Source organism: Kogia breviceps, chromosome 5, assembly GCF_026419965.1.
Source record: "Kogia breviceps isolate mKogBre1 chromosome 5, mKogBre1 haplotype 1, whole genome shotgun sequence".
In the NCBI taxonomy this organism is placed as follows: domain Eukaryota; kingdom Metazoa; phylum Chordata; class Mammalia; order Artiodactyla; family Physeteridae; genus Kogia; species Kogia breviceps.
In genome coordinates, this window is record NC_081314.1 from 29,459,460 (window position 1) to 29,478,753 (window position 19,294).

Sequence of the window (19,294 nt, forward strand, 5' to 3'; positions counted from 1 at the left end):
GGTAGATTTTTAAAATTTTGTGCTGTATATCAATTTTACAGAAATACTACATAGTATATTCCTTACACAGTGTGAGTAGAGGGTAATGGGTAAGATGGTGGATTTGGCACCAGAGACCTGGATTCACATACCCTTTCTTCTACTTCTTAGCTCTACGACATTGCAAGTTATTTAATCACTTAAAGCTTTTTCCAGAAAAATTGCTTTAATAGAATTGTTTTGAAGATTAAATGAATAATGTATGTAAAATACTTTTGTGTGGTACCTGGCACATGTTTATTACTCAGTAATTAGATACTCTCATTATTAGCCTTGCAGAGAAGAGTTTGTCGAGAGTCAGCATAAAGATCTGTAGCTTCCTCGGTCCTTTTGAATGAATCAGATTGTATTGTTGTTAATGGCTCCATTTTACTGAAGCTGAATTTCTTGAATATAACCATGCTAAATTAAACTCTTAAAGTATATTCTTAAAATAAATATAAAAGAGTTTAGGTTGCTCTTCTGCTTTCAGTTATCTATGTACATTATTTTTAACTGAAGAGGATAATCAGATTGGATTCAAGGTTTAAGTGTAAAGAGCCAAATTTGACCAGAGGGTTTTTTTAGGATTATATAGTTTAGCTGTGATCACTATACCAAAAAAAATTCTCTAGGAAATTTAATTTTGCTTTTGAGTCATCTTTTAAGATTAATTTTATCATTATTATTATTATTTAATTTTTGTTATCACTTCAGTGATAGATGTGGCAAGCTACCATTATCACCTAAACAAAAAGCTACATTTTCTAAATGGGTACGACCAGAAGACCTCACCAACAATCCTACAATGATTTATACTGTATCTAGTTTCAGCATAAAGCAGGTAAACTTTTATTTTGTATAATTTTATATTAAAAGCCAACATTTTAAAGTAATTTGAATATGCATTTGCCTTTTTTCTTAGATTTTTATTATATATTTAGATGCATTAGTATAATTGGAAAAATTATTCATCCTTCATACGTTGACTTAGGCATACTGAGATATGATAACTGTTGAACAATTACAGGTTTTTATATACATCCTGTTTATTGATATGTGCTTGTGGATGAGAAAGTTGAGAATCTGAATTTCACCTTTGATAAGAGAATAGGTATGAAAGATAGAAAGGTATTGGGCTTATTTAAAACACTTCAGGGCTTCCCTGGTGGCGCAGTGGTTGCGAGTCCGCCTGCCAATGCAGGGCGCACGGGTTCGTGCCCCGGTCCGGGAAGATCCCACATGCCGTGGAGCTGATAGGCCCGTGAGCCATGTTCGCTGAGCCTGTGCGTCCGGAGCCTGTGCTCCACAACGGGAGAGTCCACAGCAGTGAGAGGCCCGTGTACCACCACCAAAAAAAAAAAAAAGAATCTGGGTAATAAAATAAAGTCTAACCTTTAAAAAATTAAAAAATAAAAATAAAACGCTTCCGTGGTAGAACAACTCTGTGACTTTATTGTAAACTTTATTAATGACATTTGAGCATTGAAGTCACAGATGTTTTCCACATGAGTATAAAACTAATGGTCCTGAAATACTATGATTCAAATCTTTTGAATTGGTCATATTATAGTAAACCAACTTTTTAAAAATTCCCATAATTTTTTGTCATTAAAAAGAGTGTGATTCAGTTGAGTATGCTTTTTATCCATGTAGGAATGCTTCATCCATATTTAATTATTCTAAATTAACTTAATTGAAATATTTGTTTTTCCTAGGATTTGTTAGAACAAAATATGTGTTAGTTGGTGCTATGGCATTTCCATTATTTTCCTGTTCAAGCAACAGTCAAGATATTTAGTGTAAAAAGTTAGGCTCTAGATGCAATGCTTAAATGTTGTGGTAATGTTGAAATTGCATGAATAAATGAATGTATTAATAAATTCTTATTAACAGACAATAGTATCAGATTGTTCGTTTGTGGCATCACTGGCTATCAGTGCAGCTTATGAAAGACGATTTAATAAGAAGTTGATTACCAGGTAAAATTTTATATTTGTCTGTTTAGCCCTTTTCATAGGATTGGCTCTTAACTAGAGATTAAAAGCTTGGGGTTTATCTGCACCGAAAGTGAGGAGGGCATATCACGTAGAATATTATGGCCCTTGTGTGTCAAGCAGATGGTTTGTGAGTGTGGAAAGATTTGCTAAGACAGTCTAAGAACATATGCACATATAGTTACAATAATATAAATAAAATAAATATGTTTTGAAATAAATGAAATTGGTCAAATTAAAATCATATCATATTTATAATGGCACTGTACTGTATAGTAGCCATAAGCCACATGTGGATGTTACATACTTGAAATAGGCTAGTCTGAATTCAGATAGGCTATAAGTGTAAAATGGATCAGATTTTGAAAACTTAGCACCAAAAAATGTCTCTTGGAAAATATCTCAAATTTTTATATTTATTATTTATTGAAATCATAATGTTTTTGATATATTGGGTTAAATAAGACTTTAATATAAAATATAATGTATGAAATATAAAATAACATTTTTGTTGGCTAGAACTGCTTTAGAATGTACTGAAATGGTACTGGGAAATAACTTTCTTTCAATTTTTAAAAGCTTTATTACCTTAAAATTATTCATTGTAAAAAAAAAGCATTATAATTTTTTTGTACAACTCTTCCTGAGTGGTTTTTGTTAAGTCCTGAAAGTACAAAGATTAATTAGATACAAACCTTAGTTTCAAGCCATTTGCCATTGGATAAACAGACCATGTAAGTAAATAATGTGCAGTTTGTGAAAGTAAATTGATACTGATAGTTTCTACAGGTTTCTTACTAGATAATTTTGTGTACTTTATCAGAGTTCTGCTAACTTTATCTCTGTCAGAGTTACAATTTCCTTAGTTGTGGTTAATTGAAATGGTCTTCTCTTTATGTCTTGGGGACAAAAGTAGATTATTTTAACTAGGTTAAAATATATCCACTTAATAGAAAATTTATTATAGTAAATAATTAAAAACTGAGTATTTTTCAGAATATTGTAAAATGTATGCTCTGCTATGTGATTGCATAAGATATTTTCTTCATTTATTTATATTGAATAAGCACTTTGACTAGGGTAAAATTCTTTTTCTGTTACAGGCCTATTATGGACAAATATTCTTATGTTTATTTTTATAAAAATCTCTAAGACAATAGCATATGTTTAAATAAAACGTAATATTCTGCATAATAGTTTATATTGAATATTAATGTTGGTATTTCACTATTTCTTTTCCTTATTAAAGCATAATTTACCCTCAGAATAAGGATGGTGAGCCAGAGTACAACCCATGTGGAAAGTATATGGTAAAACTTCACCTCAATGGTGTCCCTAGAAAGGTGAATGTTTCTCCCCATATCGGCCCCTTCTCTCTTCCCCACCTTTGGCTCTTGAGTAGAATCATTAAGAAATGTTATTTGTGTAAACATTTTAAAAGTCAGTTTAGTTGATTTTGACTCTGTGATATTATACATATTTCTACAATAAGATCATCAGTAATAATTAAAAATAAAAACCATGACAAGCATAAAGTCTTTTTAAAAATGGGTTTGGGAAAATTTATAGAAAGTTCCCAGAAGTGACATTGAGCTAATGATTGCTAATGCTTAAAGTGAATTTTAATCTGATGGTTAATTATTATTATTTTTTTTTTTTTTTTTTTTTTTTTTTTTTTTTTTTTTTTTGCGGTATGCGGGCCTCTCACTGTTGTGGCCTCTCCCGTTGCAGAGCACACGCTCCGGACGCGCAGGCCTAGCGGCCATGGTTCACGGGCTTAGTTGCTCCGCGGCATGTGGGATCTTCCCGGACCAGGGCACGAACCCGTGTCTCCTGCATCGGCAGGCGGATTCTCAACCACTGCGCCACCAGGGAAGCCCTAATTATCTTTTTGATTAAAAGGATATCAGACATACTAAGTCTGTTAGGTCAGAACAATTTAAGTGTATAGTCATAAATTGAGATGTAAGATACCTTTAATATTGTTTTCCTTTGTGAAATATATACATAGTTTTTAATTGCACATTTTGGGACTTCCCTGGTGACGCAGTGGTTAAGAATCTGCCTGCCAGTGCAGGGAACACAGGTTCGATCCCTGGTCCGGGAAGATCCCACATGCTGTGGAGCAGCTGGGCCCCTGTGCCACAACTACTGAGCCTGTGCTCTAGAGCCCGCGAGCCACAACTACTGAGCCCGTGTGCCACAACTACTGAAGCCCACACGCCTAGAGCCCATGCTCCACAGCAAGAGGAGCCACCGCAGTGAGAAGCCTGTGCACCGCAACAAGAGTAGCCCCCGTTCGCCGCAACTAGAGAAAGCCCATATGCAACAACGGAGACCCAACGCAGCCAAAAATAATTTTTAAAATAAATAAATAAATAAAACAATAAATTTCACATCTTTACTTTCTTTAAGGATACCAAACCATGTTGTAAGGGCCTTGTGTTGTTAGGATTCTCTAGCTCCTGTCGACTCACGGAAGTCCAGGGATCAACATTAGCATCACCTGGGAATTTGTTAGAATTGCAGAATTTAGGCCTCATCCTGGACCTGCTGAATCAGAATATGCATTTAAACAAGATCCCTTAGTGAGTCCTGTGTGAGAAGCTGAGAAGTTGCTCAGTAGTTGAATGATAATCAAACTGTATTGTGCACAGGATCACCTGGAGAGCTTGTTAAAAAAAAGATTGCTTGGCTTCCCTGGTGGCACAGTGATTAAGAATCTGCATGCCAATGCAGGGGACACGGGTTCGATCCCTGGCCCGGGAAGATCCCACATGTCACAGAGCAGCTAAGCCCACGCGCCACAACTACTGAAGCCTGCGTGCCTAGAGCCCGTGTTCTGCAACAAGAGAAGCCACGACAATGAGAGGCAGTGCACCGCAATTAAGAGTAGCCCCCACTCGCCAGAACTAGAGAAAGCCTGCATGCAGCAATGAAGACCCAACACAGCCAAAAATAAAAACAAATTTATATTAAAAAAAAAAGATTGCTGGGCCCCATCCCTAAAGTATCTGATTCAGTAGGTCTACAGAGGGGGCCAGAATTTGCATATCTGATGGGTTCCTAGGTGATGATGTTGATACTGTTGTCTGAGAACACCCTTTCAGAACCACTGCTCTAGCTGATTTCTTAAAAACTAAACAAAATTATTGAGAATGTGGTTTTTCTGAACTATAATTTTTAGATAACCTCTTGTTTAAAGAATCTTTCAAAATGAAGTTGCATAGTTCTTCTGTTAATATTAGATCAAAATTCTTATCCTCTTGTTTCCCAAATCACTCTATAATGTGAATTAGAAGCCGTATCTTTGTGGTGATTACTTCTATATTTCTATACTATTTAAATGTATTTTTTAGCCATAATATTTTATAACTAAACACAGCATGAATCTTTCTGCAGGTTTAGGTTAATATTGTTATTTAGCTTAATAGTGAGAAGCCCTTTTGTAATTATTTTAGATATAGTATACATTTCTAGAATTTCTAACAATTTTGCTAGTAGATCCATAACATTTAACCAACCGATTGGCTCAAAGATAAGAGTAGAAGAAAGTTAAAGAAAGTTAAGAATGAAGAAAGGCATCACAAAACATTTTATAATTGATCAGATTCTAGAAATACAAAACTATCATTAACAATAGGCATAGCATGCCTTTTATTTTATCAGTATGAAAGGTGTGGAGGTTTTTTGATAGAAAGGATTTTAAGATATTTTGTACCACCTAAGGAAATTAATGTTTTCTTTCTCCAGGTGATAATTGATGACCAGTTACCTGTGGATCATAAGGGAGAATTGCTCTGTTCTTATTCTAACAACAAAAGTGAATTATGGGTTTCTCTCATAGAAAAAGCATACATGAAAGTGATGGGAGGATATGATTTTCCAGGATCCAATTCAGTAAGTAAGAAGATGATCCAGGCACAGACTTTTGCTATCTGATATGACTATTGTAAGTTTGAAAGATTATAGATGATATATTTGGTTTAAATGAAAACATTATCAACCCCTGAAAAATTTTGATCAATCATCTTATCATGGGAGTACATATTTTCTTTTGTAAGGTTATTTGCACATTGTATAGATTGGGTATGTGTCTACCGTTCCGGTGGGATATATGGCCAGTTAAATACAGTGTACCTTTCCAGAGAAGCCTCTGCAGATCAAAGGGATATGTCATATTGTCATCCTTGTATATATTTTTTTGATTTGTAAATTCAGGTTCAAGGAGTTTGGAGTTAGTTTTTCCCAACCTTAACACAACTTAACCTGTAAAGTCAAGGTATGTGCCGGTGTCCTTTAGTTGTAAACCACTGGCCTTATGCCAGAAATTATTCAGACTAGCATGACTTTGAATTATAACACTAATCAGCCTGTTTGCCTTAGAAAGGTATTTACCCTTTCTTAGCCTATTTGCTTGTCTGTGATATAATACCCACCTCTCAAGAACTGTAAAGATTAAATGAAGTAATATATGCAAATCACCCATTATTCATACCTGGTTAGTATCCTTGCTCAGTACCCAGCCTCCTTCATCCTCTGGTTCTTATAATGCTAGTCAAAGAATGTATAGTTCATAGTTAAAGGTAATAGGATGTTAAAATATCTTCCCAGTCTCCATGTTCAGTTGCTCTGTCCTTTAAATATTTTTAGTTTAGCTTTCTAACCCATTGCCTGTTGATTTACCCAGTCAGCTTAAAGAGAGAAGGAATGAGCATATATGTAAAATGTTAGGAAAGGTGACTGTCATATTGTAAAAACTCAGTAAATGGTGAGTGACTGTCATCATCATCATCAAAGCAGTTTTTTCTGTTAAACGTTTTGAGTTTTCATCATATTTATCAATAAAACAATTCTTTGAATCCAGGAAGAGCAGCAGAGATTGTAAGAAGAGAGGCTTGCGCTTAAATCCAGGTAGGAATTCGAGTTAAATAAGAGATTTATTACTGATAGAGAACAACTTACTACCTTCTGATTTATTTCTATCAGAACCATCATATCAGATCAATGAGATTTGATAGCGACCCTGCGGATTTATTTAAGAGCTTGAAAACCACGTTGACTGTCCTGACTGTGTTTATGTTGCAGAATATTGATCTTCATGCACTGACTGGTTGGATACCAGAAAGGATCGCCATGCACTCAGACAGCCAGACTTTCAGTAAGGATAATTCTTTCCGGATGCTTTATCAAAGGTAAACATTTCTCTGTCTCTGTCTCTGTCTTTTGTACTAAAAGAGGCTATTTAGAAACTTCATGTTGGGACTTCCTTGGTGGTGCAGTGGCTAAGAATCCGCCTGCCAATGCAGGGGACACGGATTCAGTCCCTGGTCTGGGAAGATACCACATGCCGCAGAGCAACTAAGCCCGTGCGTCACAACTACTGAGCCTGCGCTCTAGGGCCCACGAGCCACAACTACTGAAGCCCGCACTCCTAGAGCCTGTGCTCCGCAAAAGAAAAGCCACCGCAATGAGAAGCCCACACACCGCAACAAAGAGTAGCCCCCGCTCGCCGCAACTAGAAAAACCCTGCACGCAGCAACAAAGACCCCAACGCAGCCAAAAATAAATAAATAATAAATAAATTTATTAAAAAATAAAAACCATGTCTTATTTAGAATGGATATTGCAGAGGCTGTCATTTTCAGTTATTAGGGAAGTTGTGTTTTTAAAATAGACTCCACTTTATGCACTCGTCCCAGCCAGCCCTCAGTCATCCTCACTGATGCTTACAGTTAATCCAGATGGTAGGTAATCCAAACATTTGAATCTAGAATATGTAATTTTGTACTTCCTGAGTACTTACCAATTTGAGGGAAGGTGGGAAGAGAGAAGGGTGAGAACATAAAGAGGAAGATAGCTTAAGCCTTAAATGGATAATCCACATGAAGAACTGGAAAACTGTCTATACAATAATACACATTCAGTACTGAAACCAGAAAGCTCACTGATTTGATAAATAAAATGATGTAGCTTTGGGGAAAATACATTTGGTATTTCACATCCTCACCTTTATTTGTAAATCATTTGAAAATTTAACATTTATTTGCCTTCATTGATAGGTTTCTGCCTGAGAATTAAGTTCTCTAAAACTGGGAGGGAAAAGAAAGAAATGTGATAGTTTTTCTGATTTGCTGTAAAATAGAAATATACTTGTTAAAAGTTCTCTGGGGGCTGTTGGGGATATCCCATTTTAGAAAAGATTTCTACTTTGTGGAAATTTTCATGTAAACCATGAGGCTAAAGGAAAGGTGGTGTGATGTAAGAGTACAGATGTGTTTTCCTTTGATTACTTGTCTGTTGGGTCCATTCCAGGTTTCACAAAGGGGATGTCCTCATCACCGCATCCACTGGAGTGATGACTGAAGCTGAAGGCGAGAGGTGGGGCCTGGTTCCCACACACGCATACGCCGTGTTGGACATCAGAGAGTTCAAGGTTTTGCCTTACATTTGTTTCCCTTGTTTTTCTTGTGTGCTAGTAAGACGTTGCAAGGATTCCAAGTGATACATGAGCCTTTTAAATACTGACAAATCAAGGTTTAGGCCAAGTTTTAAAATCATTCCACCTATTACATTAAACAACTTGACCTCTACCATTGGAAATTACGAATAAAAAGATGGGAAATGTAATGACAGTAGCAGCACAGATATTGATGACAGAACAGGAACATTGTATGCCTTTTTTTTTCCCCATAAAAGTAGCAGGGTCAAAGTGAAAACATGTCCCTCAAGGTTCTGGGCTGTCCGTTGGCGTTGGGGGTCAATCGCAGTGTCAGGCTATAGAGCATAGTAGACATTCAGTGAATAGCTGTGCACGGACGAAAAATACGAGGATGCCTATGAATAGGAAACATGCCAGTGGGTTTGCAAGTGTTTTCCTAACAGCCCTTGCATGCTATGAGGCTTTTTTCAGACCCTTTTTCTGTGTGTGGGTGTTGGCACGGTTGACTTCATTACTTCTCATGTTATTGATTAGTTATTTTTCACTGAAAAATAGATCTGTTCTATGGATTAGAAAATATAAAAATTATTAAGGAAGGACTCTTTTTCCCTGATGGTATAGAAACTAAGCTGTCTAGTTACTGGAAACTTTAACTAGCAGTGTATTCCAGTTTCTTCTGTTTAAACTTATAGAAAGAAGTAGTGATTAATCAGCAAGAACAGAGTATGTGGCACATGGAACTGTATGAATTACAAAGGCAATTGGGACCTGCTGCAACATTTAAAAATTCATAGTCTCAGAGCTTTCTAAATCAGCCCCCATTGTGGTGCCTCCAAACAGTCTGTGTATAATTGTCTCTTTCTTTTAAAGTGGCATAAAAGTTGACTACATAAAGCAAAAAATATAAAAATTTATGTGAAATTGAATAAGCTGAGAGGTTTATGTTTGTTTCAGGAATGTAATTTGCCACGAACACCAATTAAAACATTGGGAATAACAGTTGCTATTATTTAGTAACAATTTTATTGTTAGAACATCCTTTGAGATAGATATTAATGAATGTGTCTGGCAAGAGATTTAAATTTAGATAATGAAACAGTCAATTTGAAAGTAAGCTTGAATATGAGGAAAATTTCTGTAAAGATGTATCATTTACTTCAAGTAATAAGACTGTTATGATTATTCAAGGGAAACTAGAAAAACAACATATTTAAGAGAAAAATAGGTACCTGTGGTTTGACTTGAAAACAAAACATTAAAAAGTTATTAAATTTCAGTAAAGTAAACATTTCAAATAATAGCCTTGTTAAAAATCAGTTAACATTGTTTACACAGTATCAATCCCATGTGTCAGTTATTCTGTAATGATTAAGGCTGCTTGTTTTTTATTTTTTTATACATTTTATTTTTTATCTTAAATTGAGGTATGATAGATGTACAATAGGTGCACTGCATAGTGATGCGATATTTCTACATGTTATAAAATAATCACCACAATAAGTCACCATCTGTCACCATACAAAGTTATTACAATATTATTGACTGTATTCCCAGTGCTGAACATTTCATCCCCATGACTCATTTATTTTGTAGCTGGAAGTTTCTGCCTCTTAATCTCCCTCACTTATTTTACTCATCCCCCCAAGCCCATTCCCTTCTGGCAACCACCTCTTTTTTCTCTGTATCTGTGAGTCTGTTTCTTTTTTGTTATGTTTGTTCATTTGTTTTGTTTTTTAAATTCCACACATAAGTGAAATCATATGGTATTTTTCTTTCTCTAACATTGCACTTAGCAAATACCCTTTAGGTCCATCCATGTAGTTGCAAATGGCAAGAATTCATTCTGTTTTATGGCTAACATTTCATTGTATATATGTATACCAAATTTCTTTATCCATTCATCCATCAATGGACACACAGTTTGTTTCCATATCTTGGCTCTTGTATATGATGATGCCATGAACATTGGTGTGGATATGTCTTTTTTGGATTAGTGGTTTTTCTTTCTGTGGGCAGATACCCAGAAATGAAATTACTTGATTGTATGACAGTTCTATTTTTAATTTTTTGAGGAATCTCTATACTGTTTTCATAATGGCTGGACCCAATTTACATTCCCACCAAAAGTGCCCTTGAATGTCAGTGATACCTGGGACCTGCCTCTGAAAAGCTTAGCAGCAGTTTCCTCTCCTTTATATATATACTCCTTCCGTTAAGAAGTGATAGAGTCCTGAAATAAGGAGATTTCCTGCTCATGTAGAAATAGGTTTTATGAAAAGAAAGGAGTTAGAGTTCAATGTTTGTTGGCTGATGTGTGGCAGGGGCAGGGTGAGGCACAAGTGGTGTAGAAGAGATTGAGAACAGAAATTGTATTAATGAGATTCTAGGGAATATGGCCTGAGAGTAATTAGTCTGGCTTATGTCCAGAAATCACATCTTCCCCAGGCCATGATCTGCCACATTTGAAATAGCAAAGGAATGTATTTTTTTTCCAAATGGCTTCCAGATAGTTTGATTTGTGACATTATTAGAAAAAGAACACAATTTTCTAAGTTGACTTCTGGAAATAAGACAAATCTTTTGGATTTACAGGCTCTTTTGTTTTTCTGAATTAGTGTAATCAACTCTGTAGACATGCCCAGTATTTACTGAGCACATACTGTGTTCCATAAACTCAGTGGAGACGTCTGAAAAAGGATAATAGTGTTACCATTTCAAGGAGTTTACAGTCGCATTGGGGAGACAAGACTCCCGCATTTGCACAAGTAGGAAACGATATAAGATAGGATACTATTTGTTGTAAACTAACGTAATACAGATTGTTAGCACTATGAACTTTAAAGGAGAGGTAGTAATTCAAATGAGAAGGAAGTTGCTAAGTGCTAGAAACTTTTCATGTGTTACTCCATTTAATCTTCACAACAGCTCAGAGAGAGTAATGACCAACCAAGGCCCATAAAGCTGATAAATAGTAGAGCTGGAATTTGGTCCTATTTCATTATGACTCCAAAGTTCGTGTTCTTTTCATTGCTTCAGTCTTCACTGAGAGACAGTGGAGAACGAAGCTAAAGAGGATCTGAAAAGAAGAGTAGTTAAAAGGGGTCCGAGAGCGCCTTCCAGAGACAGGAACAGTAGGAGCGAAGGTGTTTAGAGGTGAAATTGAATAAAAGGGTCATTTGCGGTGTTGTGAGAGGAAGGGCTCCCCTGGAGCCAAATGCGGGGGGCATGGGAAGTAGAAAACAGTGAGGCCAGAGTAGAGCAGGCTCCGAAAGGACAGGGAACACCGGACGCTCGAAGGCGGGGCAGCCCCATAGACCTTCCTGTGAGGCTGCAAATGTTCTGTGTCTGTGCTGTGCGATGCATTAGCTACTAGTACACTTGGTCCTTGAACTCTTGAAATGTGGCCACTGTGACTAAGGAACTGATTTGTAAACTGAATTAAATGATACCAATTTTGTTTTTCTTTTTTTGTCTGCGCCATGAGGCATGAGGGATCTTAGTTCCCCAGCCAGGGATCAAATTTGTGCCCCCTGCATTGAGAACTCAGAGTCTTAACCCCTGGACTGCCAGGGAAGTCCCGATTTAATTATAATATAACTAATCACGTGTGATTAGTGGCTACATAAGGACAGCATAGCTCTAGGGATAGGTAGCCATTTATAGTTTTTGATCAGATATGTCATTTGGGGAAGTATTGATTAAAGAATAGTAATTTCAGATTTATTTGTTGGGAAAAGAATGGATAAGTATTCAAATTGCATCCTTGCTTGGAGAATAATATAGCTAATAAAAATATGGTAAAACTGTTTTGCAACTTCGTTATCTCCTGGTTTTTTAAATAGGGGCTGCGATTTATCCAACTGAAAAATCCTTGGAGTCATTTACGTTGGAAAGGAAGATACAGTGAAAACGATGTAAAAAACTGGACCCCAGAGTTGCAAAAGTGTTTAAACTTTGATCCTCGAACAGCTCAGAAAATAGACAATGGTAAATATCTTTTTAATTTAATAATATTTGATCTTTAAATAAATAACATGCTTTAACAGTGTGAAATGTACTTAACTGACACGTCATTAAGATTTTTTTTTTTAGACTAACAAAGACATCTGATTTTCAGGAATATTTTGGATCTCGTGGGATGATCTCTGCCAGTATTATGATGTGATTTATTTGAGTTGGAATCCAGGTCTTTTTAAAGAATCAACATGTATTCACAGGTAACTTTTTTGCACATTTCAGAATATGCTTTATAGTAGTCTCCCTTTTTTCATTTAAAATGAAATTATTTGGGAAGACTAGTGTTCTCTCTCTTTTTGTCATGCCCACAGATGACTGTCGTGTAATAGTTATTCTCTTTATATGCTTCTTGGTTATGCCAAAAATTTAAAAAACAAGAAAACCCGATAACCTAATTGTATTTGAAACCCAAAACAAAAATAGTATTTCAGTTTAGCTCTATGAGAAATTTAATTACTACTTTCTTTGTTGATTTTGTCCATTAGCACTTGGGATGCTAAGCAAGGACCTGTGAAAGATGCCTATAGCCTGGCCAACAATCCCCAGTACAAGTTGGAGGTGCAGTGTCCACAAGGGGGCGCTGCGGTTTGGGTTTTGCTTAGTAGACACATAACAGACAAGGTACTGATAACCCTTCTTAGATCCCATACAGAAATTCTTTTAAATATAATTAGACCATTGGGAGCAAGATATGTAACTTGATCACCAGCCTGTTTCATTTATATAGGTGGCTTGAAAATAGTGTTTACTTAGATAAATGAATATTTTCCTCAAAGGAGATTGGTCGTTTATAATTATACACTTAAAATCTCGCTCAGAAATCATCTATGAAGAAAAATATGAGAAAGTTTATGCTTTCTAGAGAGGGTTTTAGTGTTGATTCTGTATGCTTAGATCTTAAGAATATTAACATAAAAAATATGCTAAAGAGGGTTTGGAAATGTTGATTCATTGGGCCTGATTTTATAAAGGGTAACCATAATTTTAATGGCTTTAGAGTCGTTTTTTTAGTATCTTACTTCATACAATATGGTCATCTATTGAAATGACAATTTAATTCAGAAAAATGACATTTTTTAATAACACTAAATAGAAATGCTCTTAAACTTAGAAAGAGTCTCCTTCCCCTCCCCTCCCCACCTCCATACACAAACACACACACACACACACACACAGGAGCATTTTGAGCCCATTTTCCTAACCATATCGGATTCTTTGTGCTTTTAGGATGATTTTGCAAATAATCGAGAATTTATCACAATGGTTGTATACAAGACTGATGGGAAAAAGGTTTATTACCCAGGTATGTTTAGTAAACAGACATTCAAACAAACATTAAAATTCTATTTGTGTGATTAATTTGAAAATGACAAATTTTATGTAGATAATATGCAGAAGTTAATAATTATGCTAATAGACTAAAAGAAATTACTCAAACAGATGGGTAGGTATTTATGCTACTTGTGTGTTTTGTTTTGATTTAGTTTTAATTTAGAGACCTCAGGAATTTGGGATTTCTACACTCTTGCACACTGCTGTCAGAGCTTTATTTCTAAAATTTAAATCCTATCTTTTTTCCCTGATCAAAAATTCTGTGGTTTTCCATGGACTCTTGGATAAAATCCAAACTCTTCAGCTTGATGTCTAAGGCTTTTTATATTCTGGCCTTCACCTCACTGTCCCCCTTTATCTCACGCCCCAGCATTTCACAGTGGGTGTGGCTTCTCCTGAACACACCATGCCCTTGTTGCCCCTCTTTTCACCCGGTTTCTTCTGCCGAGAATCTCTTCTACCTGCCCTCTGCCCACATATTCCTTTTACTCTATTCTGCGTAATGAATGTGGTTAAGATCCAGTTTATGTTATTTTCTCTGTGATAACCTTCCAGCCAAGCAAAGTAAATCTTTCCCTAAGGCATTAACATACTGTGTTGAGACCATTTTGCTTTCACATTAAAAAAAATTTTTTTATCACTTCATGATGGGAGCTGTTAGTTTATGTTCTAGTTTGGGAGACAAACAATAAGAAAAAAGAGACCTGCTAGTGACACATATTTGTAAAGAAATGCATAGGGTCACATTGGTTACTTTGGTTGGGTGGCCATGGAAGGCCTCTTTGAGAAAGGATAAGAGGAACTCTGAATCACGAACAGGAGTCAGTCATGCAAAGAAGTAGAGGAGAAAGCATTATAAGCAGAGGTAAAAGCATTATAAGCAGAGGGAACAGCAAGTGCAAGGACCCTAAAATGAGGGAAAGATAGGTGTTTTCTGGGAACAGAAGAAAGACCAGGAGGCCTGGGAAGTGTGGTATCACAGAAATGGTCAGAGGTGTGCAGACTTAGATCACAGGAGGTCTATCAGCCCAGGAAAGGGTTTGGAGTTTGCTCTAAGCGTGATGGGAAATCTTTAGAGGGTCTTAATCAGGAAAATGGCATTATCTGATTTTTTTAAGAAAATTCTTTGTAGAATATATTGGAGGGGACAAAAAATGGAAGCAGAGAACCCAATTCGGTGATTTTATTTATGTGAGGAGTGACGGTGGTTTGAACTGAGGGTGCTAAAGTGGAGATGGGGAGTGGACAGATTTGGGTTTGGTTAGGGTTGTCAGGATTTGGGTTAATGTGTGGTCAAAGAGGAGTCGAGGATGATTCCTGTGTTTGGGGCTTGAGCCATAGAAAGGTGTAACATTGACTGAGATGTAAATGGTGGGAGCAGAGGAGAGAGCAGATTTGTTGTGGAGCAAAATCAAAGGTTAATTTTTGGTTTTGTTAAATTTGAGATCCCTGTTAAGTCTCCAAGTGAAGGTGCCAAGTAGGCAGTTGGGGTTTTGAGCAGAATTCTGGGACAAGGGTGGGGCCGCAGGTACAGACGGGGAGTCGGGGATAAGGAGGGCATTTGAAGGTAGGACTGTATATAAATCACCTACGGAGAGGGTTGTAGGTTCAGAGACAAACACCCAGCACCTGGCCCTTGGACTCTGGCATCTTATGGTTGAGCAGAGGGCAAGTTACCACAGAAGAATTTGAACAGGGTACCTGACGAGACAGAGTAAGGTTTCACATAACCCAAGGGAAGCAAATACTCCGTGCAGGAACGAGTGGACAGCTCCACCCATTGCTATTTCTGAGGTCCAGTGAGATTAGGCCAGAGAAGAGACTGTTGGACCTAGAGCCCTGACAGCATCGTTGGCCTTGACAAGAACAGAGTTGGCGAGAGGGGGGCTGGAAGCCCAGGTGGCGTGGATTGAGGAGGGCCTGAGGTAAGGAAGCAATCACTGTTCTTTCAAGAAGGCTGTGCAGAGAAACGGGCACTGATGGGGGAGATGGGATCAAAAGTGGTTTTGTCTAGTTTCGTTTTGCTTGATGACAGGAAAACATGGCCTTCTTCCCCGTTATGCTGCATTGAGGGTATCCCAGGCTTTTCAGGGATGTGCATGGCACACGGTAGGTCCAATGATAAATGTCAAGTTAAACTAGCTAAATTTTCCGTCTTTCACGTTGGTCATTATATAACCAAAAAAGTACAAATTTTGTGAGCATATTCCTAGCATTAACATGTTACATGGCTTTTGAATTTCAGACAACTTGTTACTCTTTGTATTTGGATTTTTTAAAAAACAATGCTTCCTCTCTTCCACATAGTGACTTTGCCATTTCAGGATACTTTCTGGTTTCTAGTTTTGTTTTCATCACAATACTCTGAGGTAAATCAGACGCTTCTCTATCTGACAGGAGAGTAAACTGAGACGTAGGTCACACCTTTCAGGACGACAGACGTGCCCATTCTTTTCCCCTTCACGCTAGATCACACCACCTCTAAGCTTGAGAGACTTATTACCTGTTTGAGATACTAAAATTTTTTCTACAAATTACATTATAAATATTCAGTGTTCCTAAATAACCTCAGTGATATAGCATTGATCTTAAATGACTTAATTGACATGCATGAAATGATTTTATTGTATCAGCCTTAATTCATGAGACTGTGAAAGAATATGACAGGCAGCATTGTGTGTGATAGCAAAATATTGGAAATAATCCAAATCTCTACATTGTCTGAATAACTAGATGGGGGGAGTATAGATAAAATATGTCCTATTCATATTATGGCATACAATACTGTACACATGGATTTAAAAGGAATAAACTGTATCTATATAGATCAACATAGATCTCAAAAACTTGAGTGAAAAATGAAAGATAAGACATATACTGTGTTTTTTTAGATATATGCTTGTGTGTGTGTGTGTGTGTGTGTGAGAGAGAGAGAGAGAGAAAGTCTGAAAGGATGCCCATCAAATCTATTAGAGTGGAATGGAATATTAATGGTGGTGGTTAAAAGGAACTTTGTTTTATAAAGAAGCTAGTATGACAAAAAATATGTTAATTTAATTCTCAGTGTTGGGAAATAGATATATGTTTATATATATATGTTTATATATATAAACATGTTTACTTTTATACATATGTTTATATATATAAAAACATATATGTTTACTTCTTTGTATCTTTTTAAAAATTTTCCTTAAAAGAAAAAAAGTTAATCTTGATTTAAAAATCCTCTACCAGGAGAGAAAAATAAAACATAGGGCAAATAGCAGGGATTATCATATAAAAGATCTGTTTTTACTTATTAGAAACTATTTCATTTTAAAGTTTTAAATTGCTTAATTGTAAAGTTTTAAATTGAAATTGTAATTCTTTAGTACATTATATTTTAAAGATGAATTTAGGGCTTCCCTGGTGGCGCAGTGGTTGAGAGTCCGCCTGCCGATGCAGGGGACACAGGTTCGTGCCCCGGTCCGGGAAGATCACACATGCCGCGGAGCAGCTGGGCCCGTGAGCTGTGGCCGCTGAGCCTGCGCGTCCAGAGCCTGTGCTCCGCAACGGGAGAGGCCACAACAGTTGAGAGGCCCGCGTACCGCAAAAAAAAAAAAAAAAAAAAAAAAAAAAAGAATTAATTAAGGGGATGTCCATCCATTTAATTATTTTTCCTACATCAACCATAAAACTTAAAAACTAAAGAAAATAAAGTCCTGTCTTCTGTAAACCTACTTGTTTATTTGCAGCTGACCCACCTCCGTACATTGATGGGATTCGAATTAACAGCCCTCATTATTTGACTAAGATAAAGCTAACCACACCTGGGACCCATACCTTTACATTAGTGGTTTCTCAGTATGAAAAACAGAACACAATCCATTACACAGTCCGGGTAAGTAAACCAACATGACAGAACAATAATAGAAGGTACATAACGTCTCTGCTTTGTAAGTGGGATTATCTACAAAAAAGGTTTATTTATAAAGATTGATCTATAATTGTTGTGTGTATTTATCTGTATAACAATTCAGTATTAAATTATGATGATGCTTCATGCAGAAAATAATGCTTTTGAATGGTAAAATTTTTATTTTGAATAACATTTTGAATGAACATTTTAGTTTTTAGAGTAGTAGTTTAGTCCTGAGGTAATTTGATATGTTGGACTAATAAACTCACAGAGCAATAAAAGTTCCTTTAGTCTACATAATACTTTTATTTAATTAAAAAAGAAAACCTTGAACTTAGTGAAAGGAAATCGATTGCCTATAAACATGGCTCTCAGGTAGCTGGGAAGTTCATTGTAATTTTGTTCTGCATAGATTTGTTTGTCATAGATTAGTCAAGAAGCTCAATTTGAATAGATTTCTAGTGACGAAAGGGACTTTGGGAGCTTCTTTCACCCCCTTTATTTTTCACATGCAGAAGCCAAGGCCTAGGGAGATTGTGGTATGTCCTGAGTCATACAGTTAGCAGCAGACAGAGCCTTAGCTGCCCAACCCGCAGTTGTTTATTCCTGCCCTGATGCCAGGCTGCCTACAGAATCAGGACTATTATATATGCCAACTAATTTCTTAGTCTTCCAAAACATTCTTTCATCACTTTAGTGTTTTTATAAGCATAAATTTTATCACTATAATATTTTTTTTTTACTCTAGGTATACTCAGCATGCAGCTTTACTTTTTCAAAGATACCTTCACCATATACTGTATCAAAACAGGTAAGAGAATTTTTTTCTCTGGGTCATAATCTCATTGAAATCTTAGAATTCCCTTTCTTTTTTCTCCTTTTCTCATTATTTTTTTCATGTTTAACAATTTCTTACAAAGTAAAAACATTCTGGGACTTGACAGGACTACAAGGGAAACGTAAGTAGTCTCCAGTCTGGATTGGAATACAAGCTCTTCAGTGAGCACCGGTTAAGTGATTCTATGGGAAAAAAAATAATTCAGAGAAAGAAGATTAATGCAAACCTTGGTCAGTAGGGAAGGCCTTAAGCACAATTTGAGACTGACTCTGCAGGGTGGGTTGGACGTGTGGAAGAGGATTTTAGGGGGACTTCTTGGCAGGGCAGACTTGAAGGCTGAGAGTTGGAGACAGGGCTGAGAGTAGCAAAGTAGCCGGGCTGACTTGGAGAGGGATGCTGGCTGCCAGTGGCAATAAAGCCTGGAGAGAGAGGATGCAGCCACAGTGGAGAGTTACTTTTTTTTTTCTTTTTTTTTTAAGGCGCAAAGGAATCTTGTCTTTAAAGTAGAATTATAGAATGTGAAGTTTTGTTAATACAAAAGCTTTGTTTTATTAGATTAATGGAAAGTGGAGTGGTCAGAGTGCCGGAGGATGTGGAAATTTCCAAGAGACTCACAAAAATAACCCCATTTACCAATTCCATATAGAGAAGACTGGGCCACTACTGATCGAGCTAAGAGGACCAAGGTTTGTGATAAGTAACCTTCTTAAATTAATAGTTATATTAAAAATGAGTTTAGTGGAACAGAATAG

At 36.5% G+C, this 19,294-nt stretch overlaps 1 protein-coding gene across 4 annotated transcripts in view; it reads left to right on the forward strand.

Annotated features, from left to right (window-relative positions):
* The window catches only part of CAPN7 (calpain 7), a 38,342-nt gene that overhangs the window by 15,169 nt on the left and 3,879 nt on the right, over positions 1 to 19,294 (forward strand). For 2 of the 4 annotated variants that reach the window (XM_059063660.2, XM_067033810.1), the window contains 13 exons: positions 736 to 862; positions 1,915 to 2,000; positions 3,265 to 3,358; positions 5,769 to 5,915; positions 7,104 to 7,210; positions 8,331 to 8,451; positions 12,300 to 12,444; positions 12,575 to 12,674; positions 12,960 to 13,095; positions 13,702 to 13,777; positions 17,541 to 17,686; positions 18,453 to 18,515; positions 19,098 to 19,228. In XM_059063660.2, coding sequence (XP_058919643.1) covers positions 736 to 862; positions 1,915 to 2,000; positions 3,265 to 3,358; positions 5,769 to 5,915; positions 7,104 to 7,210; positions 8,331 to 8,451; positions 12,300 to 12,444; positions 12,575 to 12,674; positions 12,960 to 13,095; positions 13,702 to 13,777; positions 17,541 to 17,686; positions 18,453 to 18,515; positions 19,098 to 19,228 — 1,479 coding nt within the window. The remainder of the gene's footprint in view (positions 1 to 735; positions 863 to 1,914; positions 2,001 to 3,264; positions 3,359 to 5,768; positions 5,916 to 7,103; positions 7,211 to 8,330; positions 8,452 to 12,299; positions 12,445 to 12,574; positions 12,675 to 12,959; positions 13,096 to 13,701; positions 13,778 to 17,540; positions 17,687 to 18,452; positions 18,516 to 19,097; positions 19,229 to 19,294) is intronic. The other 2 variants (XM_059063661.2, XM_067033809.1) reach the window with 2 other exon arrangements.